The sequence below is a fragment of the Staurois parvus genome, unplaced genomic scaffold (assembly GCF_062004578.1).
Source record: "Staurois parvus isolate SC_StPar_1 unplaced genomic scaffold, SC_StPar_1.0 ptg000014l, whole genome shotgun sequence".
Lineage (NCBI taxonomy): Eukaryota > Metazoa > Chordata > Amphibia > Anura > Ranidae > Staurois > Staurois parvus.
In genome coordinates, this window is record NW_028317810.1 from 7945001 (window position 1) to 7970703 (window position 25703).

Genomic DNA, 25703 nt, shown 5'->3' on the forward strand with positions numbered 1-25703 from the left:
CGCTACGCAAGCAACCGAGCATGCTATGGGCCATTTGTGCCAAGGAATGCGAGGGACTCCCTGCCTCCATCTCCACAGCATACTGCCACGGTGCGTCTAGGTCCTCTGTCTCCTCTTCCTCCTCCTCTACCAGATGCTCCTGCTCCTCCACTCCTGTCCGCTGAGTGGAAAAACCACCCATTTCACTCAATAATTCCTGAGCACCAATGTCCTCCTCTACCTCCTCCTCTTCTTCCAGTCCTGCCCCCACAGGGGCCATGTGGCGTTGAGATCTGTGCGCCACGTCTACCGCACCCTGACCAGCCATTGTTAACAGCATTTGTTCCAGGACGTGCAACAGAGGAATGACGTCGTTCATCCCATAGTCCTGCCGACTCACGAATAGCGTGGCCTCCTCAAAGGGCCTGAGCAAGCGCAGGTGTCACGCATGAGCTGCCAATGGCTGACATCTAAGTTACACAGGGAGTACCTTTATCTGCTTTTAACATCAGGAAATCTGTGATGGCCTTTTGCTGTTCGTAAAGGCGGTCTAACATATGTAGGGTTGAATTCCACCTTGTTGCAACGTCACAGCATGAGGAGTCGGTATAGGGGCCCATGGCAGATTAGGGGCCTGGCAGCAGTTATGGGAGGCCCATAATCTGCCAGCACCCTATGACAAAAAATGGAACACACCAGCAGTGTGAGGAGACCTGAAAGTGGCACATGGCAGAGTGTGGCGATGGAGACAGCAGCAATGGGAGGCCGTACAGGGACCCATGAGAGACTCTGGACCTGGCAGCAGCATGAGGAGGCGGTATATAGGGGCCTACGGCAGATTAGGGGCCTGGCAGCAGCTATAGGAGGCCCGTAATCTGCCAGCACCCTATGTCAAAAAATTCAACACACCAGCAGTGTGTGAGGAGACCTGAAAGTGGCACATGGCAGAGTGTGGCGATGGAGACAGCAGCAATGGGAGGCCGTACAGGGACCCATGACAGACTCTGGACTTGGCAGCAGCATGAGGAGGCGGTATATAGGGGCTTATGGCAGATTAGGGGCCTGGCAGCAGCTATAGGAGGCCCGTAATCTGCCAGCACCCTATGTCAAAAAATTCAACACACCAGCAGTGTGAGGAGACCTGAAAGTGGCACATGGCAGAGTGTGGCGATGGAGACAGCAGCAATGGGAGGCCGTACAGGGACCCATGACAGACTCTGAACTTGGCAGCAGCATGAGGAGGCGGTATATAGGGGCCCATGGCAGATTAGGGGCCTGGCAGCAGCTATAGGAGGCCCGTAATCTGCCAGCACCCTATGTCAAAAAATTCAACACACCAGCAGTGTGAGGAGACCTGAAAGTGGCACATGGCAGAGTGTGGCGATGGAGACAGCAGCAATGGGAGGCCGTACAGGGACCCATGACAGACTCTGGACTTGGCAGCAGCATGAGGAGGCGGTATATAGGGGCCCATGGCAGATTAGGGGCCTGGCAGCAGCTATGGGAGGCCCGTAATCTGCCAGCACCCTATGTCAAAAAATTCTACACACCAGCAGTGTGTGAGGAGACCTGAAAGTGGCACATGGCAGAGTGTGGCGATGGAGACAGCAGCAATGGGAGGCCGTACAGGGACCCATGACAGACTCTGGACTTGGCAGCAGCATGAGGAGGCGGTATATAGGGGCCCATGGCAGATTAGGGGCCTGGCAGCAGCTATGGGAGGCCCGTAATCTGCCAGCACCCTATGTCAAAAAATTCAACACACCAGCAGTGTGTGAGGAGACCTGAAAGTGGCACATGGCAGAGTGTGGCGATGGAGAAAGCAGCAATGGGAGGCCGTACAGGGACCCATGAGAGACTCTGGACCTGGCAGCAGCATGAGGAGGCGGTATATAGGGGCCCATGGCAGATTAGGGGCCTGGCAGCAGCTATGTGAGGCCCGTAATCTGCCTGCACCCTATGTCAAAAAATTAAACACACCAGCAGTGTGAAGAGACCTGAAAGTGGCACATGGCATGAGAGACTCTGGACCTGGCAGCAGCAGGAGGAGGCGGTATAGGGGCCCATGGCTGATTAGGGGCCTGGCAGCAGCTATGTGAGGCCCGTTATCTTGCAGCACCCTATGTCAAAAAATTTAACACACCAGCAGTGTGAAGAGACCTGAAAGTGGCACATGGCAGCAGAGTGTGGCGATGGAGACAGCAGCAATGGGAGGCCGTACAGGGACCCATGAGAGACTCTGGACCTGGCAGCAGCAGGAGGAGGCGGTATAGGGGCCCATGGCTGATTAGGGGCCTGGCAGCAGCTATGTGAGGCCCGTTATCTTGCAGCACCCTATGTCAAAAAATTTAACACACCAGCAGTGTGAAGAGACCTGAAAGTGGCACATGGCAGCAGAGTGTGGCGATGGAGACAGCAGCAATGGGAGGCCGTACAGGGACCCATGAGAGACTCTGGACCTGGCAGCAGCAGGAGGAGGTGGTATATAGGGGCCCATGGCAGATTAGGGGCCTGGCAGCAGCTATGTGAGGCCCGTAATCTGCCTGCACCCTATGTCAAAAAATTTAACACACCAGCAGTGTGAAGAGACCTGAAAGTGGCACATGGCAGCAGAGTGTGGCGATGGAGACAGCAGCAATGGGAGGCCGTACAGGGACCATGACAGACTCTGGACTTGGCAGCAGCATGAGGAGGCGGTATATAGGGGCCCATGGCAGATTAGGGGCCTGGCAGCAGCTATGTGAGGCCCGTAATCTGCCTGCACCCTATGTCAAAAAATTTAACACACCAGCAGTGTGAAGAGACCTGAAAGTGGCACATGGCAGCAGAGTGTGGCGATGGAGACAGCAGCAATGGGAGGCCGTACAGGGACCATGACAGACTCTGGACTTGGCAGCAGCATGAGGAGGCGGTATATAGGGGCCTATGGCAGATTAGGGGCCTGGCAGCAGCTATGTGAGGCCCGTAATCTGCCTGCACCCTATGTCAAAAAATTTAACACACCAGCAGTGTGAAGAGACCTGAAAGTGGCACATGGCAGCAGAGTGTGGCGATGGAGACAGCAGCAATGGGAGGCCGTACAGGGACCATGACAGACTCTGGACTTGGCAGCAGCATGAGGAGGCGGTATATAGGGGCCTATGGCAGATTAGGGGCCTGGCAGCAGCTATGTGAGGCCCGTAATCTGCCTGCACCCTATGTCAAAAAATTTAACACACCAGCAGTGTGAAGAGACCTGAAAGTGGCACATGGCAGCAGAGTGTGGCGATGGAGACAGCAGCAATGGGAGGCCGTACAGGGACCCATGAGAGACTCTGGACCTGGCAGCAGCAGGAGGAGGCGGTATAGGGGCCCATGGCTGATTAGGGGCCTGGCAGCAGCTATGTGAGGCCCGTTATCTTGCAGCACCCTATGTCAAAAAATTTAACACACCAGCAGTGTGAAGAGACCTGAAAGTGGCACATGGCAGCAGAGTGTGGCGATGGAGACAGCAGCAATGGGAGGCCGTACAGGGACCCATGAGAGACTCTGGACCTGGCAGCAGCAGGAGGAGGTGGTATATAGGGGCCCATGGCAGATTAGGGGCCTGGCAGCAGCTATGTGAGGCCCGTAATCTGCCTGCACCCTATGTCAAAAAATTTAACACACCAGCAGTGTGAAGAGACCTGAAAGTGGCACATGGCATGAGAGACTCTGGACCTGGCAGCAGCAGGAGGAGGCGGTATAGGGGCCCATGGCTGATTAGGGGCCTGGCAGCAGCTATGTGAGGCCCGTTATCTTGCAGCACCCTATGTCAAAAAATTTAACACACCAGCAGTGTGAAGAGACCTGAAAGTGGCACATGGCAGCAGAGTGTGGCGATGGAGACAGCAGCAATGGGAGGCCGTACAGGGACCATGACAGACTCTGGACTTGGCAGCAGCATGAGGAGGCGGTATATAGGGGCCCATGGCAGATTAGGGGCCTGGCAGCAGCTATGGGAGGCCCGTAATCTGCCAGCACCCTATGTCAAAAAATTCTACACACCAGCAGTGTGTGAGGAGACCTGAAAGTGGCACATGGCAGAGTGTGGCGATGGAGACAGCAGCAATGGGAGGCCGTACAGGGACCCATGACAGACTCTGGACTTGGCAGCAGCATGAGGAGGCGGTATATAGGGGCCCATGGCAGATTAGGGGCCTGGCAGCAGCTATGGGAGGCCCGTAATCTGCCAGCACCCTATGTCAAAAAATTCAACACACCAGCAGTGTGTGAGGAGACCTGAAAGTGGCACATGGCAGAGTGTGGCGATGGAGAAAGCAGCAATGGGAGGCCGTACAGGGACCCATGAGAGACTCTGGACCTGGCAGCAGCATGAGGAGGCGGTATATAGGGGCCCATGGCAGATTAGGGGCCTGGCAGCAGCTATGTGAGGCCCGTAATCTGCCTGCACCCTATGTCAAAAAATTAAACACACCAGCAGTGTGAAGAGACCTGAAAGTGGCACATGGCATGAGAGACTCTGGACCTGGCAGCAGCAGGAGGAGGCGGTATAGGGGCCCATGGCTGATTAGGGGCCTGGCAGCAGCTATGTGAGGCCCGTTATCTTGCAGCACCCTATGTCAAAAAATTTAACACACCAGCAGTGTGAAGAGACCTGAAAGTGGCACATGGCAGCAGAGTGTGGCGATGGAGACAGCAGCAATGGGAGGCCGTACAGGGACCCATGAGAGACTCTGGACCTGGCAGCAGCAGGAGGAGGCGGTATAGGGGCCCATGGCTGATTAGGGGCCTGGCAGCAGCTATGTGAGGCCCGTTATCTTGCAGCACCCTATGTCAAAAAATTTAACACACCAGCAGTGTGAAGAGACCTGAAAGTGGCACATGGCAGCAGAGTGTGGCGATGGAGACAGCAGCAATGGGAGGCCGTACAGGGACCCATGAGAGACTCTGGACCTGGCAGCAGCAGGAGGAGGTGGTATATAGGGGCCCATGGCAGATTAGGGGCCTGGCAGCAGCTATGTGAGGCCCGTAATCTGCCTGCACCCTATGTCAAAAAATTTAACACACCAGCAGTGTGAAGAGACCTGAAAGTGGCACATGGCAGCAGAGTGTGGCGATGGAGACAGCAGCAATGGGAGGCCGTACAGGGACCATGACAGACTCTGGACTTGGCAGCAGCATGAGGAGGCGGTATATAGGGGCCTATGGCAGATTAGGGGCCTGGCAGCAGCTATGTGAGGCCCGTAATCTGCCTGCACCCTATGTCAAAAAATTTAACACACCAGCAGTGTGAAGAGACCTGAAAGTGGCACATGGCAGCAGAGTGTGGCGATGGAGACAGCAGCAATGGGAGGCCGTACAGGGACCCATGAGAGACTCTGGACCTGGCAGCAGCAGGAGGAGGCGGTATAGGGGCCCATGGCTGATTAGGGGCCTGGCAGCAGCTATGTGAGGCCCGTTATCTTGCAGCACCCTATGTCAAAAAATTTAACACACCAGCAGTGTGAAGAGACCTGAAAGTGGCACATGGCAGCAGAGTGTGGCGATGGAGACAGCAGCAATGGGAGGCCGTACAGGGACCCATGAGAGACTCTGGACCTGGCAGCAGCAGGAGGAGGTGGTATATAGGGGCCCATGGCAGATTAGGGGCCTGGCAGCAGCTATGTGAGGCCCGTAATCTGCCAGCACCCTATGTCAAAAAATTTAACACACCAGCAGTGTGAAGAGACCTGAAAGTGGCACATGGCATGAGAGACTCTGGACCTGGCAGCAGCAGGAGGAGGCGGTATAGGGGCCCATGGCTGATTAGGGGCCTGGCAGCAGCTATGTGAGGCCCGTTATCTTGCAGCACCCTATGTCAAAAAATTTAACACACCAGCAGTGTGAAGAGACCTGAAAGTGGCACATGGCAGCAGAGTGTGGCGATGGAGACAGCAGCAATGGGAGGCCGTACAGGGACCATGACAGACTCTGGACTTGGCAGCAGCATGAGGAGGCGGTATATAGGGGCCCATGGCAGATTAGGGGCCTGGCAGCAGCTATGGGAGGCCCGTAATCTGCCAGCACCCTATGTCAAAAAATTCTACACACCAGCAGTGTGTGAGGAGACCTGAAAGTGGCACATGGCAGAGTGTGGCGATGGAGACAGCAGCAATGGGAGGCCGTACAGGGACCCATGACAGACTCTGGACTTGGCAGCAGCATGAGGAGGCGGTATATAGGGGCCCATGGCAGATTAGGGGCCTGGCAGCAGCTATGGGAGGCCCGTAATCTGCCAGCACCCTATGTCAAAAAATTCAACACACCAGCAGTGTGTGAGGAGACCTGAAAGTGGCACATGGCAGAGTGTGGCGATGGAGAAAGCAGCAATGGGAGGCCGTACAGGGACCCATGAGAGACTCTGGACCTGGCAGCAGCATGAGGAGGCGGTATATAGGGGCCCATGGCAGATTAGGGGCCTGGCAGCAGCTATGTGAGGCCCGTAATCTGCCTGCACCCTATGTCAAAAAATTAAACACACCAGCAGTGTGAAGAGACCTGAAAGTGGCACATGGCATGAGAGACTCTGGACCTGGCAGCAGCAGGAGGAGGCGGTATAGGGGCCCATGGCTGATTAGGGGCCTGGCAGCAGCTATGTGAGGCCCGTTATCTTGCAGCACCCTATGTCAAAAAATTTAACACACCAGCAGTGTGAAGAGACCTGAAAGTGGCACATGGCAGCAGAGTGTGGCGATGGAGACAGCAGCAATGGGAGGCCGTACAGGGACCCATGAGAGACTCTGGACCTGGCAGCAGCAGGAGGAGGCGGTATAGGGGCCCATGGCTGATTAGGGGCCTGGCAGCAGCTATGTGAGGCCCGTTATCTTGCAGCACCCTATGTCAAAAAATTTAACACACCAGCAGTGTGAAGAGACCTGAAAGTGGCACATGGCAGCAGAGTGTGGCGATGGAGACAGCAGCAATGGGAGGCCGTACAGGGACCCATGAGAGACTCTGGACCTGGCAGCAGCAGGAGGAGGTGGTATATAGGGGCCCATGGCAGATTAGGGGCCTGGCAGCAGCTATGTGAGGCCCGTAATCTGCCTGCACCCTATGTCAAAAAATTTAACACACCAGCAGTGTGAAGAGACCTGAAAGTGGCACATGGCAGCAGAGTGTGGCGATGGAGACAGCAGCAATGGGAGGCCGTACAGGGACCATGACAGACTCTGGACTTGGCAGCAGCATGAGGAGGCGGTATATAGGGGCCTATGGCAGATTAGGGGCCTGGCAGCAGCTATGTGAGGCCCGTAATCTGCCTGCACCCTATGTCAAAAAATTTAACACACCAGCAGTGTGAAGAGACCTGAAAGTGGCACATGGCAGCAGAGTGTGGCGATGGAGACAGCAGCAATGGGAGGCCGTACAGGGACCCATGAGAGACTCTGGACCTGGCAGCAGCAGGAGGAGGCGGTATAGGGGCCCATGGCTGATTAGGGGCCTGGCAGCAGCTATGTGAGGCCCGTTATCTTGCAGCACCCTATGTCAAAAAATTTAACACACCAGCAGTGTGAAGAGACCTGAAAGTGGCACATGGCAGCAGAGTGTGGCGATGGAGACAGCAGCAATGGGAGGCCGTACAGGGACCCATGAGAGACTCTGGACCTGGCAGCAGCAGGAGGAGGTGGTATATAGGGGCCCATGGCAGATTAGGGGCCTGGCAGCAGCTATGTGAGGCCCGTAATCTGCCTGCACCCTATGTCAAAAAATTTAACACACCAGCAGTGTGAAGAGACCTGAAAGTGGCACATGGCATGAGAGACTCTGGACCTGGCAGCAGCAGGAGGAGGCGGTATAGGGGCCCATGGCTGATTAGGGGCCTGGCAGCAGCTATGTGAGGCCCGTTATCTTGCAGCACCCTATGTCAAAAAATTTAACACACCAGCAGTGTGAAGAGACCTGAAAGTGGCACATGGCAGCAGAGTGTGGCGATGGAGACAGCAGCAATGGGAGGCCGTACAGGGACCATGACAGACTCTGGACTTGGCAGCAGCATGAGGAGGCGGTATATAGGGGCCCATGGCAGATTAGGGGCCTGGCAGCAGCTATGGGAGGCCCGTAATCTGCCAGCACCCTATGTCAAAAAATTCTACACACCAGCAGTGTGTGAGGAGACCTGAAAGTGGCACATGGCAGAGTGTGGCGATGGAGACAGCAGCAATGGGAGGCCGTACAGGGACCCATGACAGACTCTGGACTTGGCAGCAGCATGAGGAGGCGGTATATAGGGGCCCATGGCAGATTAGGGGCCTGGCAGCAGCTATGTGAGGCCCGTAATCTGCCTGCACCCTATGTCAAAAAATTTAACACACCAGCAGTGTGAAGAGACCTGAAAGTGGCACATGGCAGCAGAGTGTGGCGATGGAGACAGCAGCAATGGGAGGCCGTACAGGGACCATGACAGACTCTGGACTTGGCAGCAGCATGAGGAGGCGGTATATAGGGGCCCATGGCAGATTAGGGGCCTGGCAGCAGCTATGTGAGGCCCGTAATCTGCCTGCACCCTATGTCAAAAAATTTAACACACCAGCAGTGTGAAGAGACCTGAAAGTGGCACATGGCAGCAGAGTGTGGCGATGGAGACAGCAGCAATGGGAGGCCGTACAGGGACCATGACAGACTCTGGACTTGGCAGCAGCATGAGGAGGCGGTATATAGGGGCCCATGGCAGATTAGGGGCCTGGCAGCAGCTATGTGAGGCCCGTAATCTGCCTGCACCCTATGTCAAAAAATTTAACACACCAGCAGTGTGAAGAGACCTGAAAGTGGCACATGGCAGCAGAGTGTGGCGATGGAGACAGCAGCAATGGGAGGCCGTACAGGGACCATGACAGACTCTGGACTTGGCAGCAGCATGAGGAGGCGGTATATAGGGGCCTATGGCAGATTAGGGGCCTGGCAGCAGCTATGTGAGGCCCGTAATCTGCCTGCACCCTATGTCAAAAAATTTAACACACCAGCAGTGTGAAGAGACCTGAAAGTGGCACATGGCAGCAGAGTGTGGCGATGGAGACAGCAGCAATGGGAGGCCGTACAGGGACCATGACAGACTCTGGACTTGGCAGCAGCATGAGGAGGCGGTATATAGGGGCCTATGGCAGATTAGGGGCCTGGCAGCAGCTATGTGAGTCAAGTGCCAAGTGCGATCAACCTCCTCATCATCAAGTAGGGTCTCCGCCTCACTACTAGCCCCCTCGGCTGCGTCTGGGTCAGGAGACAGACCTGTCTCTAGACCGGCTACCGAGCCACTCTCCTCGCCAGTACTTGTTCGCTTGGCTGCTGAAAAGGCCGATGTCTCCCCCCGTTCCTGACCGCCCTCTGTTAGCTCTTCCTCACTGTACAGTGGGGCTGAGCCCACAGCATGCGATACTTCGCTTGGTGAGGGAACAGCAAAGGACAGGGGCAGGTAGAGGACACGTGATTTCAGTGGGCTTGGTCCCGGGCCATGCCAACTAACGGTTGTGTCTGACGTACCCACCGACCGTTGGCTGTAGGTGTCAGAGGTGACCTGGGAAGAGGAAGACGACCGAGCCAACCAATCAATGACGGCAGGGATGTCGGTGGAGACACGACCGCTGGATGACACCGGGAGCACTGGCCTTTGGCTGCGAATACTGCTGCCTCGACCCCTTCCTCTGCTGCCACGTCTGCTCGCTCCTAAAACATTGCCTCCTCTGCCACTCCTCTGCATGTTGTCTGACATACTATTTAATTCAACGATTAGGTGTCCCTGAGTAACAATTCTCTGGCACTCAGTAACAATTCTGTCTGTCCCTGAGTATGAATTCTGTGGCCCTGAGTAACAATTCTGTGTCTGTGCGAGTAACAATTCTGTGTCTGTGCGAGTAACAATTCTGTGTCTGTGCAAGTAACAATTTTGTGTCTGTGCGAGTAACAATTCTCTGGCACTCAGTAACAATTCTGTCTGTCCCTGAGTAACAATTCTCTGGCACTCAGTAACAATTCTGTCTGTCCCTGAGTAACAATTCTCTGGCACTCAGTAACAATTCTGTCTGTCCCTGAGTAACAATTCTCTGGCACTCAGTAACAATTCTGTCTGTCCCTGAGTATGAATTCTGTGGCCCTGAGTAACAATTCTGTGTCTGCGCGAGTAACAATTCTGTGTCTGTGCAAGTAACAATTTTGTGTCTGTGCAAGTAACAATTTTGTGTCTGTGCGAGTAACAATTCTCTGGCACTCAGTAACAATTCTGTCTGTCCCTGAGTAACAATTCTCTGGCACTCAGTAACAATTCTGTCTGTCCCTGAGTAACAATTCTCTGGCACTCAGTAACAATTCTGTCTGTCCCTGAGTAACAATTCTCTGGCACTCAGTAACAATTGTGTGTCTGTGCAAGTAACAATTCTGTGTCTGTGCAAGTAACAATTTTGTGTCTGTGAGAGTAACAATTCTCTGGCACTCAGTAACAATTCTGTCTGTCCCTGAGTAACAATTCTCTGGCACTCAGTAACAATTCTGTCTGTCCCTGAGTATGAATTCTGTGGCCCTGAGTAACAATTCTGTCTCTGTGCGAGTAACAATTCTGTGTCTGTGCAAGTAACAATTTTGTGTCTGTGAGAGTAACAATTCTCTGGCACTCAGTAACAATTCTGTCTGTCCCTGAGTAACAATTCTCTGGCACTCAGTAACAATTCTGTCTTCCCTGAGTAACAATTCTCTGGCACTCAGTAACAATTCTGTCTGTCCCTGAGTATGAATTCTGTGGCCCTGAGTAACAATTCTGTCTCTGTGCGAGTAACAATTCTGTGTCTGTGCAAGTAACAATTTTGTGTCTGTGAGAGTAACAATTCTCTGGCACTCAGTAACAATTCTGTCTGTCCCTGAGTAACAATTCTCTGGCACTCAGTAACAATTCTGTCTGTCCCTGAGTATGAATTCTGTGGCCCTGAGTAACAATTGTGTGTCTGTGCAAGTAACAATTCTGTGTCTGTGCAAGTAACAATTTTGTGTCTGTGAGAGTAACAATTCTCTGGCACTCAGTAACAATTCTGTCTGTCCCTGAGTAACAATTCTCTGGCACTCAGTAACAATTCTGTCTGTCCCTGAGTAACAATTCTGTCTGTCCCTGAGTATGAATTCTGTTGCCCTGAGTAAGAATTCTCTGGCACTCAGTAACAATTCTGTCTGTCCCTGAGTATGAATTCTGTGGCCCTGAGTAACAATTGTGTGTCTGTGCAAGTAACAATTCTGTGTCTGTGCAAGTAACAATTTTGTGTCTGTGAGAGTAACAATTCTCTGGCACTCAGTAACAATTCTGTCTGTCCCTGAGTAACAATTCTCTGGCACTCAGTAACAATTCTGTCTGTCCCTGAGTATGAATTCTGTGGCCCTGAGTAACAATTCTGTCTCTGTGCGAGTAACAATTCTGTCTCTGTGCGAGTAACAATTCTGTGTCTGTGCAAGTAACAATTTTGTGTCTGTGAGAGTAACAATTCTCTGGCACTCAGTAACAATTCTGTCTGTCCCTGAGTAAGAATTCTCTGGCACTCAGTAACAATTCTGTCTGTCCCTGAGTAACAATTCTCTGGCACTCAGTAACAATTCTGTCTGTCCCTGAGTAACAATTCTGTCTGTCCCTGAGTATGAATTCTGTGGCCCTGAGTAAGAATTCTCTGGCACTCAGTAACAATTCTGTCTGTCCCTGAGTATGAATTCTGTGGCCCTGAGTAACAATTGTGTGTCTGTGCAAGTAACAATTCTGTGTCTGTGCAAGTAACAATTTTGTGTCTGTGAGAGTAACAATTCTCTGGCACTCAGTAACAATTCTGTCTGTCCCTGAGTAACAATTCTCTGGCACTCAGTAACAATTCTGTCTGTCCCTGAGTAACAATTCTCTGGCACTCAGTAACAATTCTGTCTGTCCCTGAGTAACAATTCTCTGGCACTCAGTAACAATTCTGTCTGTCCCTGAGTAACAATTCTGTCTGTCCCTGAGAATGAATTCTGTGGCCCTGAGTAAGAATTCTCTGGCACTCAGTAACAATTCTGTCTGTCCCTGAGTAACAATTCTCTGGCACTCAGTAACAATTCTGTCTGTCCCTGAGTATGAATTCTGTGGCCCTGAGTAACAATTGTGTGTCTGTGCAAGTAACAATTCTGTGTCTGTGCAAGTAACAATTTTGTGTCTGTGAGAGTAACAATTCTCTGGCACTCAGTAACAATTCTGTCTGTCCCTGAGTAACAATTCTCTGGCACTCAGTAACAATTCTGTCTGTCCCTGAGTAACAATTCTGTCTGTCCCTGAGTATGAATTCTGTGGCCCTGAGTAAGAATTCTCTGGCACTCAGTAACAATTCTGTCTGTCCCTGAGTATGAATTCTGTGGCCCTGAGTAACAATTGTGTGTCTGTGCAAGTAACAATTCTGTGTCTGTGCAAGTAACAATTTTGTGTCTGTGAGAGTAACAATTCTCTGGCACTCAGTAACAATTCTGTCTGTCCCTGAGTAACAATTCTCTGGCACTCAGTAACAATTCTGTCTGTCCCTGAGTAACAATTCTCTGGCACTCAGTAACAATTCTGTCTGTCCCTGAGTAACAATTCTCTGGCACTCAGTAACAATTCTGTCTGTCCCTGAGTAACAATTCTGTCTGTCCCTGAGAATGAATTCTGTGGCCCTGAGTAAGAATTCTCTGGCACTCAGTAACAATTCTGTCTGTCCCTGAGTAACAATTCTCTGGCACTCAGTAACAATTCTGTCTGTCCCTGAGTAAAAATTCTGTGGCCCTAATAACGTTTCTGTGGCCCTAAGTAACAATTCTCTGGCACTGAGTAACAATTCTGTCTGTCCCTGAGTATGAATTCTGTGGCCCTAACTAGCGTTTCTTTGTCCCTAAATAACGATTCTGTGGCCCTCATTAACAAGTCTGTGTCCCTGAGTAATGGTTCTCTGTCCCTAAGTAACTTCTCTCTGTCCCCAATTCTCGTTTCTGTGGCCCTAACTCTGTCCCTGTCCCTAGTACAGAGCGGTCTGCCTCTGTTCAATGACTGCAGGCAAATGAAGATTTCCAAAATGGCCGCTATATATACCTCGACCATTACACAGTGCTGGCTGGCTGGCTGCTGATTGGCTGATGCGATCACATGTCGTTGAGGAATGCATTATGGGGCAGCGCGCCTTGTCTGCGCGCCTTCCCCGACATCCCCGCTCCGTCGCCGCACATGTCAGCCGCCATTTTCGGAAAAATTTCGATTCGCGCGTCCGAATTAGGCTGTTTTTCGGATTCGGCACGAATCGAAATTTTTCCGATATTCGACTCGAATTCCACTTCGGATACTTCGATTCGCTCATCTCTAGATATTTGCAATCATTGTTACTGAATGAAACTGATTCATTCAGTCTTTTGTTGTGATTAGCTGTGATTGGGCAAAGCTCATCCCATGATACAGATGGGCTGTGATTAGCCCTGTATGTATCATGTGACTGCTTTGACCAGTCACATCTAACAACCTAATTGTATACAATGGATGGCATGACAGGAAGCCATCCATTGTATACATTTGACATGTGATCTGCTGTGATTGGTCACATGACACTGGCAACGGGCCATTGTAGTAATATGTCAGCTGTGTCCCGTGGACACAGCCAGTGACAGATCGCACCGCTCTGCAGCCGCGGGAGCAGCTTGTTTTGACAGGACATCCTATGATGCCCAGTCACGAGGAGTGTCCTGCCCGGCCGTCAGTCTGCTATAGGCCGGGCAGGAAGGTGTTTAAACATGTGCAATAAATAAGCATATTCTCTACAATGCTCATATCCTGAAATAAAAATTAAACATTATTCAATAAAGTGTCCTTTTGTGCTTCAATAAAGTGTCCAAGTGTTTTCAGTTATTCACAGTATTGTATATGCACAATATGTTCAAACTTATTAAAGTGTCCATGCTCAAAAAAGTGCTCTATTTCCAACAATCCGTGCCATAGTGTTTCCTAAATCCTCCACCATAAACACTGACCACTCACCAGATTTATATGACTATCCATCACAGGTGAGTCATACAGCGCTTAGTATTATGGATAACCACCATCAGCCTTCTCCTTTTTGGGCCAGCTGCACTCTTTTCTTTTAAAGATTTCACACTATGGTAGTCTCCCTCCATCTCTCCCGACATGTTGTGTGAGCCTTTTAAAACCCTTTTATTTATTAAGAAGGTCTTTTCTTTATTAAGAACTTTTTATTTATTCTTGAGAACGTCAGGAAGACAAAATGCCACATCGGGCCATAGCAGGAAGGGATGTCATCCCACACAGCAACACCAGAAGTGGTTAACACAAGAGAAGGTGGCAGTGAGAGAGCCTAGAGCCAGATCCGTGTCATCCCTATGCTTATGATGTAACATGCGTTTTTGTCCTGGTGCAAGGGTATAAACCTAACAATGGGGGCATTGTGGAAATGTTTTTTAATAAATAAACGTTTTTAATCAACAAAACCAATAGCGCTGTATAAAAGCTAGTTTGACCAACTACCTCAGGTTTACAAGGGTTCCCTTTTAGAAAGCTTGTGCAGCCAGCAAAAATGTATGACCAAGAAGGTGTTTTGGCGGATGATCTATAATAATTTTTTGTTTTGTGTTTTTTTTTTTTTAACATATTTGTTTCTGTTCATATGTTTAACTCTCCATAATGGTATACTGTACTGGCTTTTTACAGAACTGTGTTGTGTTTTCCCAGGCTCCATTGATGTTTGGTGTCTTCAGGTTGGTCGGGAACCTATCCATCACTATCAGCACAACCAAAAAATCCAGGCACTAGACCTGTGCCCAGAAACCGCTACTATAGCAACAGCATCTAGTTTTGAAATAAAAGTGGAAAGGCCTGATGATAAAGGGTACTGGCGAAGTTTCTGCAGTTTTCAGACCCAAAAGCTGGTGAGTTGTATTAACCCCAAAGGGACGGAAGCCTTATTCATATATATTGTATATTTACACACAGTACATTTTAAAGTGTATGAATGGTCTTTTTAATTTTATTTTAGATCAGCTTGAAAAAATATTTTTTGTGTTGGCTAAGGTTTTAAAAAATGTTTATACAGTATGTTTAATTTGTAATTCTATATAGTCATATATGTTCATTACACATTCATGTTGTACCAACTGCAGTGTTTTACAGTGGGTCTGCTTTACTACTACTCCTCACAATGCAAGTCTATGAGTTGATTGATTAAAAAAAGATACACTCCACACTCTGACAATTTGAATAAAAAGGCTACTTTCATCATCAAATGTTGGTGCTGTTATTACATTGTTTTTTTTGTGATCGTAAAGCATTAGCAACTCAAAATTAGCACTCACTAAACTTAAACTGTACTTTTCCCAAACAACCTAAGCATCTATGATCTCTAATGTTAAGGAAGATTTTGGCTTCACATTGAGTGATGGCAATTTCTCATATTTGGGAATTATCTTGGCCCCTTCCTTGCGCTATATGTACAGTGCAAACTATCCCCAGGTTTTCTCCCGCATTAAACAATGGTTGCAGTTATGGTCCACCTATCCTGTATCGTCACAGTAACAGCAATTAAAATGTCCATCACACCTAAGTTGTTGCACTACTTTAGGGCCTTACCCATTTAAGTTTCCTGCCAGACAATTGAACTGATTTAATCTGCAGTGAATAAGTTTATTTGGCATAATAAGACACCCTACTTTGGTAAGTCCTTGATGTATAGACCTCAGTCGAAAGGTGGGCTAGGTTTAACTAGCCTTTGGCACTATTATTTAGTGGCCAGACTTGCCCAAATAGCACAATGACATACTTCCCCGACACAAGTACCCTTTCACTTTGAAACTACTCAATCGATATCTGGTTCCTGTAAAACTTCACAGGTTATATCCGAATGTCCCTGAGACCTGTTTTAGGGGCTGCCCAGAGAGAGGTATGTTTCTCCATACTTTTTGTATGGCACTTAAATAGGTTTGGCTAAAGGAAGCCACCAAGATACCTCAGATCACAGGAGCACAATTAACTTCGAACTTACCGATGTGCCTATTTTTTTGCACCATTCCCAGACTTGCCACTTCCTTACCAAAAACTGGTCCACACCCATTGTATAACACTAGTGGACAAACTACATTAGGGAGAAGCAGGGCACGTTGTGTGGAAGCAGGACACGTTGTGTGGAAGCAGGACACGTTGTGTGGAAGCAGGACACGTTGTGTGGAAGCAGGACACGTTGTGTGGAAGCAGGACACGTTGTGTGGAAGCAGGACACGTTGTGTGGAAGCAGGACACGTTGTGTGGAAGCAGGACACGTTGTGTGGAAGCAGGGCACGTTGTGTGGAAGCAGGGCACGTTGTGTGGAAGCAGGGCACGTTGTGTGGAAGCAGGGCACGTTGTGTGGAAGCAGGACACGTTGTGTGGAAGCAGGGCACGTTGTGTGGAAGCAGGGCACGTTGTGTGGAAGCAGGGCACGTTGTGTGGAAGCAGGGCACGTTGTGTGGAAGCAGGGCACGTTGTGTGGAAGCAGGGCACGTTGTGTGGAAGCAGGGCACGTTGTGTGGAAGCAGGGCACGTTGTGTGGAAGCAGGGCACGTTGTGTGGAAGCAGGGCACGTTGTGTGGAAGCAGGGCACGTTGTGTGGAAGCAGGACACGTTGTGTGGAAGCAGGGCACGTTGTGTGGAAGCAGGGCACGTTGTGTGGAAGCAGGGCACGTTGTGTGGAAGCAGGGCACGTTGTGTGGAAGCAGGGCACGTTGTGTGGAAGCAGGACACATTACGTGGAAAAGGGCACAATGCACGTAGCATGGGACAGGGCACAAAACACAGTACATGGGACAGGTCACAGAGCACATTACATGGGACAGGGCAGATTGTATGGGACAGACTGTTTGGCACAGTATGTGAGACACAGTTGGGCACACTACTGTGCTGGCTTCCTTCTACCCGGCTTCAGAGGCGGCTTTCAGCATTCAGTGGCGTCCTGTTCCCCGCTGGCCCTTCCTCCTATCCTGTCCATCCCAGATGTCACATACAAGCACCCAGGATGGGGAGGAGGGGCCGGCAGGGAACAGTACGCTACAGCCAGTAGTATGGCAGCCTCTTCCCTGCCCATCTCTGCATGTGTCCATGCAATCTACTTGTCAGATGCCTACGACTGACAGGTATATCGCTGTGGAACCCCGGCTGAGAAACACTGCATTATATTGATGGAAATAATCCACCACACCATCATGGATACCTTGCATATCTTTCATCATAAATGGGAGGTGTGGGCTTATTGCATTGATATCAATATAAGTGTCAGACTGTTATGCTTGGTTATAGTATTTTTTTTTCCCACAGGTAGAGCACCATATACTTGTACTCTGTTTTTATTGCTGGATTGAAACTATATACATTGTACTCCATCATAATAGCTGTCTGTACAAGCCAATTGCTATTTCTATTTTGTGGTTTGTTGGATGTTTTTTTCTATTGTATTGCTCATTTAATCCCAGTAAATAGTGTTTATAATAAAAAACAATTTACCGTATTTGCCGGCGTATAAGACGACTTTTTACCCCTTGAAAATCTTCTCAAAAGTCGGGGGTCGTCTTATACGCCGGTATACGGCATACTGACACTTTTTAGGGGGGCGGCGCGTTGCCGCCGCCGCCCCCCCCCCCCCTTCCCCCAATGGAAGGGACACTAAGTACAGGGGTGGGCAGCGGCTGTTTCTTACCTGGTTCCGGTCCCACGACGATCCGGTCCAGGAAGCGCGGCTGCGCCTTCAGTTCGGCCACTGGATGTTCGTGCGGCTGCTCGGCTCCGCCTCCTCACCAGTGATTGGCCGCCAGAACTGTAGCTCAGGAAAGGCACACAGGCGGCCAATCACCGGCGAGGGGGTGGAGCCGAGCGGCCCCGCGAAAATCGAGCGCAGGACCAGCAGGTAAGTGGTCAGTGTAGAGGTGCTGCTGCAACCACATATGCTGGCTGCAGCAGCACCATACGAGAACAGGGTCAGCAAGTGTCAGTGGGAGGAATAGTGCCCCATCATTGGTGTCACTGATACCAATGATGGAGCACTATTCCTCCCACTGATACCAATGATGGAGCACTATTCCTCCCACTGACACCAACGATGGGGCACTATTCCTCCCACTGACACCAACGATGGGGCACTATTCCTCCCACTGACACCAACGATGGGGCACTATTCCTCCCACTGACACCAATGATGGAGCACTATTCCTCCCACTGACACCAACGATGGGGCACTATTCCTCCCACTGACACCAACGATGGGGCACTATTCCTCCCACTGACACCAACGATGGGGCACTATTCCTCCCCCCCACTGACACCAAAGATGGGGCACTATTCCTCCCCCCCACTGACACCAAAGATGGGGCACTATTCCTCCCCCCCACTGACACCAACGATGGGGCACTATTCCTCCCCCCCACTGACACCAACGATGGGGCACTATTCCTCCCCCCCACTGACACCAACGATGGGGCACTATTCCTCCCCCCCACTGACACCAACGATGGGGCACTATTCCTCCCCCCCACTGACACCAACGATGGGGCACTATTCCTCCCCCCCACTGACACCAACGATGGGGCACTATTCCACCCCCCACTGACACCAACGATGGGGCACTATTCCACCCCCCACTGACACCAATGATGGGGCACTATTCCACCCCCCACTGACACCAATGATGGGACACCATTCCTCCCACTGACACCAATGTTGGGACACCATTCCCCCCACTAATACCAATGATGGGGCACTATTCCTCCCACTGATACCAATGATGGGACACTATTCCTCCCACTGATACCAATGATGGGGCATTATTCCTCCCACTAATACCAATGATGGGGCACTATTCCTCCCACTGATACCAATGATGGGACACTATTCCTCCCACTGATACCAATGATGGGACACTATTCCTCCCACTGATACCAATGATGGGGCACTATTCCTGCCACTGGTGTGCATTGGAAGAGGGGTAGTCTTATACGGTGAGTATAGCTCAAACACTAAATTTTAGCAGGAAAAGTAGGGGGTCGTCTTATACGCCCAGTCGTCTTATATGCCGGTAAATACGGTATGCATTTTTTTCATGATTATATGCAAATATTCTAATTTTACATTTGTGTACACAGAAGGGCTTGTGTTATTGGGTAAATGCTACATTATTTTAGGTGCATTCTACTTGCATTTGTGCATCAGTTTGAGACACTTATGAGATTTAGTGTTCATTGATGTAGATGCATTTGACCTGTAGATGACCTCTTTTGAACCTTCATTTTACCTCCTAAACTGTATTCAACCTGCTTAAAGCTGCTTTTGGTTTGTCATTGACTTGTATGGGAAAAGAGGCTGATCTGACACAAGCAAAGCTCAGTTATCTCAGACCGTTTAATTACACCAGTCATCAATTCAACAGATCTTCTGATTATTAAATGGTTTATATTTGCACTAATATCTATATCTTTTTTTGTTTTTTTCGGGGTTTTTTTTCAGGTGAATTTTCTCCATTTGATTCATAACACTGAAGGATGTCCTGTTGCTGTTGCTGCTGCTGAAGAAATAGTATATCTCTTAAAGCCTGAGGTCCCCGAACAGATACTGCACTCTACATATGGCCACACAGTTACCAGCTTAGATGTTTCTCTTGATAAAGCAGCATTTGGAGTCAAAAGTTATGGCTGGTTCTCTAATAATGGCAATAAGGTAAGTCTTTAGCTAGACCTTGGTGTGCTAGCTTCTTTCTACATTGGATTTTGCATGGTGTGCCTGCATTTGCTGAGCACCCCTTTACACATGAGCAAGAAGGTGAATGGCAAGCACAACTGGCTAAAGGGGGATTTTCCCCACTTTGGACACATTTCCTCTTATGTCCTGTCCAATCCAATCCCCAATAAAACACAGATTGCAAAAATCCTGGCAGCGGTTTTTACCCATGCGCACTTTTTTTTTTTCTATAGTGTTAGTTGTAGCAAACATGTTAATCCTCTCCATTGCAAACTAACAGTAGAAGGTCAGTGCAAGCACTGCTATCCTCTGTTATATCCTGAAGCACCCAAGAAACCTAAAGCCCCTGGGTGCTTTAATATACAAATATCAGCTTGAAGTCTGTGCATGGCCCTATTTCTCACCCATCATGGCTGCCCATCAATATAATAGGCTTCCTCACTGACAAATAGGGACCCAGAGGAGTGGCCAAGTCCTGTATTCATGTAGAAAGTCCATATTTGCTTTAGGACACTCTGATTTAGATTCCTAGGATATTTAATGATATTTTTTTTGTATATAGGCTATAGTCTGTATAGGTACCATTTATGACAGAATAGCCAATGCGAACACAGACAGTTGCAGTTCATTGTCGTTTTTATGAACATCTTGGGCAATGAAAATAACATCAATTAAGATTACTGATGTATGGTCATATTTAGCACCCCTACTATTATTGTTTTGTTTAATATGTACATCCCTCAACAACTACTGTATCATTTATATAGCCTTTGTTCTCATTTTATAGGTAGGACAGATAAAACCTGTTGCCAAGAAAACTATTTTACAATAGCTGCAGTAATGAATAACACTGAATGGGTTAAGATAATAATTACTGTGTAAACGAATCATAGCCACAGAAATGAAGTAATCCAGATGGCTGCAGTGTGCTAGGTGCAGGGACTGGTGCTTGGCACTGCTTTCCCAGCTGACATCACCCTGCAAATCAATCAGGTTGCGCCTCTTAGGATAATTACTCCGTGCCCCCTGAAGAGAAAGGGAGCTTTATGATTGGATGTTTCCCATATCTACACACATCTCGTGTTTAGGAAAAACTGTTTGAAATAACTTGTGATTAAAAATTTTACATCTCTCTTAAGTGAGTTAATCGATCATCATTTCATGTTGTCATCTTGCTTTCCGATACTTTTATGGCTATTCTTAGTAATTTTGTGTGAGGCAATATTATGGATATTAATTTGCAGTGAGCTTTATAAATTAACCGCATTATAGAATAGTCCTTTTTCAAAATCTAATATACTGTACACATTCAATGCATTAAAGTGGGTTTTTATAGGACATGAAAAGTTAATGCCATTAGGGAATTATTGCATCAGTACTAACATCAGGAAGCAAGCTTGCCCTGCCTTTTAATATGAACCTTATATAATTCATCGAAAGACTTGGTAGGCTTTTCACTGTGCCCAGGATTGCACCCTTTTGTCACATAATTCTGTGCAGTTGTCATCTCTGATCATTCATAAGGCCGGTGCTGTAAGTGTGGAGCATAGCTTCACTATGTTTTTAAAGCATATGCCATCAGTTATAGGGATTTAACCGTTTCCATACCGGGCACTTTTACCCCCTTCCTGCCCAGGCCATTTTTCAGGTTTCAGCGCTCACACTTTGAATGACAATTGCGCGGTCATACAACACTGTACCCAAACTAAACTTTTATCATTTTCACACAACTAGAGCTTTCTTTTGGTGGTATTTAATCACCACTGGGGTTTATATGTTTTGCTAAATTAACAAAAAAAGACCGAAAATTTTGAAAAAAACACCCATGTTTTTCTTTGTTTCTGTTATAAAAGTTTGCAAATAAATAATTGTTCTTCATAAATTTAGGCAGAAATATATTCTACTACATGTCTTTGGTGAAAATAACCCAAATTAGGATGTATTTTTTAGTTTGTAGGAAAGTTAGAGTTCACAAGCTATGGGATATATCTGAATATTGATCAATCCTGAAGTACTGACAGCCAATCTAATTTCTTCAGGTCTAAGAATGTCAGAACAGTACAGATATCCCCCAAATGACCCCTTTTTGCAAAGTAGACAGTCCGACGTACTTCATAAGAGGCATTGCGAGTTTTTTGAAGTTGTAATTTTTTTGTCATTTTTCAGAAAATGAAAAAAATTATTTTCACTTTTTTTTTTTTACATACTGTCACCAGTGCAGTACAGCATCATCATATAACTGGCATGGCGGTGATCAGGGACACTGACTGGTGACAGTATGAAAAAAAATATATAATTTTTTAAAATTTTTTGTAATTTTTTTTATTTTAATTTTTTTATTACATTTTTTTCTTTCTTTTTTTTTAAGATTTTTGTTTTCATATTTCACTATGACCAAAGTAGAACAGTGTTACCATAGTAACATTCTACTTAGATTTTAGTAGAGCCATCCGGACAAAACCCAACACCTTACTGAAAAACTCCTTCAGGGGATAAAGCAGGGGTATGCTGTTTCTAGGAAGCAGTCATATTATTAGGCATATTGATCTCATCATCCAGTTAGAACCAATATAGTATCAATATGCTGTTTATATAGTCCATCCCATACTTCAATAATAGATCAGCAGCATATAAATAACAGTTGGATACAGATGGGTGCAGAAATATGGCTGCCACGACTATGCTACCACCCCGGACCCGAGTGGGGATACATTCCAGGGGCCAACACGCTTCAACTGGGGCTATCTGGTGCATGAGGGGGTGAGCCAACAGGGATTTACATCAATCACATTGATGTATTAACTTAATTATACATTACAGGTCACGGATCTTAGTCTTAGACTATTGGGTTGTAGAGCTAGCTTCAGGTGATTGGGCACTGGCAAACAAAGCTTTAAGGACAGCCCAAGCATAACCCCTCCCACTTCTAGTAAACCTCAGTTTTTTGCTAGTGTCGTTAGGTGTATGCACATCTCTGTTCTATTAGAAAAGCAAACCTTTGTTTTTATTTGTTGATTTTCGTTGCTAGTTTTTTTTGTTTCGTTTTTTGGATTTGGAGCTTTCTGGATTTGTTGACTTCTTGACTGAGCTTTTTGAGTACCATACCTGGGCCTCACCAGGAAGAAGATGCAGTGCTGTCCTGTAATGTTGCTTCAAGTGCTACATGGATTCTACATGGGTGCTCACCTAAGTACAATATGATGAGTTGGCTACAGGTTTCTTTACAGGCACTGTTTTCTCTAGCTGGTCTAGCTATGCAGCTTCCATCGCAACCATGTCTCTCTATTTCAGAAACATAACTCAGGTCCCTGAAGCCATTTTCGCAGATCCATCTGTCCTCCATCAGCTGAAGTTCTTGTTTATAGCCTTATGCTACTGTGGGGTTTGGTTAGCGGATATTGTCCTTTTGGGTGCATTTGCAAAGGATTCTTTGACTCAAGTTCAGGTCTGCGGAACTTTCCTGCAAGAAGTGCCTCATGTGGATACCTTTTTGAAGGATATCTGTTTTTTACTCCTTGGACACTTAAATTAAGCTATCCACAGGAGATTAGAGTACCCTCATACCATATGAGAAGAAGACAAAAGCTGCTGCAGGCAAGCCCTTCAGATCTTGATACTAAGTAGAGATTAATTTCTCTCAGACCTTCAGGACCAACTTCGAGCCTAGCTCACATTTTTGCCATAGGTTCTGGACTTCCAAGTCCGAGAACAAGCCCACCTCACAATAAGAGTGTGTCCCCACTTGACAGAGTGGGAGGACGCTTTTTGGACATTTGGGCACAGGACATTTTTCTTCTCTGGATTCAGAATATTGTCATCAAGGCTTGCAAAATTGGCTCTTGCCACTTCACCACTTCATGCTGTCAGCATGGCACATCTTGACTTGGCAATATTTGCCCACTCTTCCTTGCAAAAATACTCCAAATATGTCAGATTGCGAGGACATCTCCTGTGCAGTACTCTTCGGATCATCCCACAGATTTTCGATTGGATTCCGGTCTGGAAGAAGCTGTCATCATGATCACATGATCAGGAACTAAGATGATTTGAATGATAACTAATCATTCGTGGAGAGCCCAGCTGTTAGTCACAGCCAGGATTAAGAGGCACCAGCTGTACTAAGTGTGGATGATGGTTCTGAAAGGGGAACACGTGGCAGCGCAGTGGCTAAATGGTTAGTACTTCCACCTGGCAGGTCATTGGTTCAAATCCCAGCCACAGCACCACCTGCCTGCAGTTTGCATGTTCTCCCTGTGTCTGTGTGGGTGTCCTCCAGGTACTCCGGTTTCCTTCCACACTCCAGACATGTTGGTAGGTTAATTGGATCCTGTCTAAATTGGCCCTAGTATGAGTGTGTGAATGTAAGTTAGGGACCTTAGACTGTACGCCCCTTGAGGCTTAGAGACTGATGTGAATGTAATATATATATATCCCGCTGCGTAAATTGACGGCACTATAGAACTACCTGTAATAAATAATAACATTTATTATTACATTTATTATAAAGTTCCAGCAGCTTTTTTTTATATTCTTTTTTGCCATGTCAGATCTAACTGGAATTGTTTCTGTTTTTTATAAAATGTGTAGACAGACCTGTATAAAGTACAGGTAAGCTTAGAAACCAGGCTTTTTTTTTTTCTTTTAAGTTAATTATATATCCTGACATTACACTTGTTCAATACCCGTTATCACCCTCATGAGACCTATTGTTGTGCACATAGAGGCACTCTAAGTGCGGCAGATTAGATAAGTTTATAGTTGCTTTTCATCACCTTTGGGATGGCATAAGAAGGCAATTCTGTGATTGTTAGCAGACCCAATATTTTATATCTGCTTCAAACTGGCCTCATAGCCACCTTGGCTCGATATCAAAGATGACATCAGATTGTAGCAATCTGCTTTTTAAATTAAACATCTATTATTCATGTATCATAAACTTTTTTTGTTGCATCTCTAGGTAGTCTTAATTATACTGAGTAAAATCAGTCTCTCACGGAGCAGCTTTGATGGTAGACTGCTTTAGATATTCAGGCTAATTCATTGGCATTTATAACCAATTTTCAATTATTGTATACATACTGATCTTGAACGTTAAAGCATGATTTTCAGTATTTTGACATATCTTTTTGGCTCATTCACAGATTCATGTATACAGCCTGCAGACTGGTCAGTGCATCACAAGCTTGGGTAATTCTGCTGGAGACTTTTCCTGTATTAATTTAAAAGATAGCCCTCCTTATCTTCTGGTCACTGGAAACCGAGATCGGAGGTATGTTACACTAAGTTTTTTATTATATATATATATATATATATATATATATATATATATATATATAGCCTTTTTTAAATACATGTATGCACTACAATAACAAATACAACAGTCATGCTAGTCTATTTACAGCAGGTTATTTAAGGCGTAATAAAGCCTATAATGGGCACAAAAGCCTAGTCATAATAACAAACCATTAGAATAAATGTGCTACACCCTGGTTCCTGGATCCAGAAAATGAGTGTTCGTGGATTTGAAACCCATCTACCCCAAATTTTATGAAAGTAACTCTAATCTTAAGAACACTTTATCACCTGAGTGTTCCACACTTTATCAAATTGCGTAACCAAAAAACACAGGAAGCGCAATACCCAAAATGATACATGAGCTTCTTTGATGCACTTATGGCAGCTCATTAAAATAAATTGGCTGCCATATATATGTGGCACGAAAATTCAAAACCACACTCCCGAGACTCTAGGTGTTAACCTAAATGAATTTGTAAACAGTTGGAGACCAAACTTCTCTGAAAAGGAGTTTATTTACATTCTTCACTGATTTATTATATTCCTAATCATTGGCTCAGATAATATACAGGTGAAACTCGAAAAATTTGAATATCATGCAAAAGTTCATTTATTTCAGTAATGCAACTTAAAAGGTGAAATTAATAATATGAGACTCATTACATGCAAAGCAAGATATTCAAGCCGTGATATGTCATAA

At 47.3% G+C, this 25703-nt stretch overlaps 1 protein-coding gene across 2 annotated transcripts in view; it reads left to right on the top strand.

Moving 5' to 3' along the window:
* FBXW8 (F-box and WD repeat domain containing 8) overlaps window positions 1-25703 on the top strand; it is a 155958-nt gene that overhangs the window by 95475 nt on the left and 34780 nt on the right. For both annotated transcript variants that reach the window (XM_089677106.1, XM_089677113.1), the window contains 3 exons: window positions 14690-14886; window positions 19478-19687; window positions 24850-24977. In XM_089677106.1, the coding sequence (XP_089533232.1) occupies window positions 14690-14886; window positions 19478-19687; window positions 24850-24977 (535 nt within the window). The remainder of the gene's footprint in view (window positions 1-14689; window positions 14887-19477; window positions 19688-24849; window positions 24978-25703) is intronic.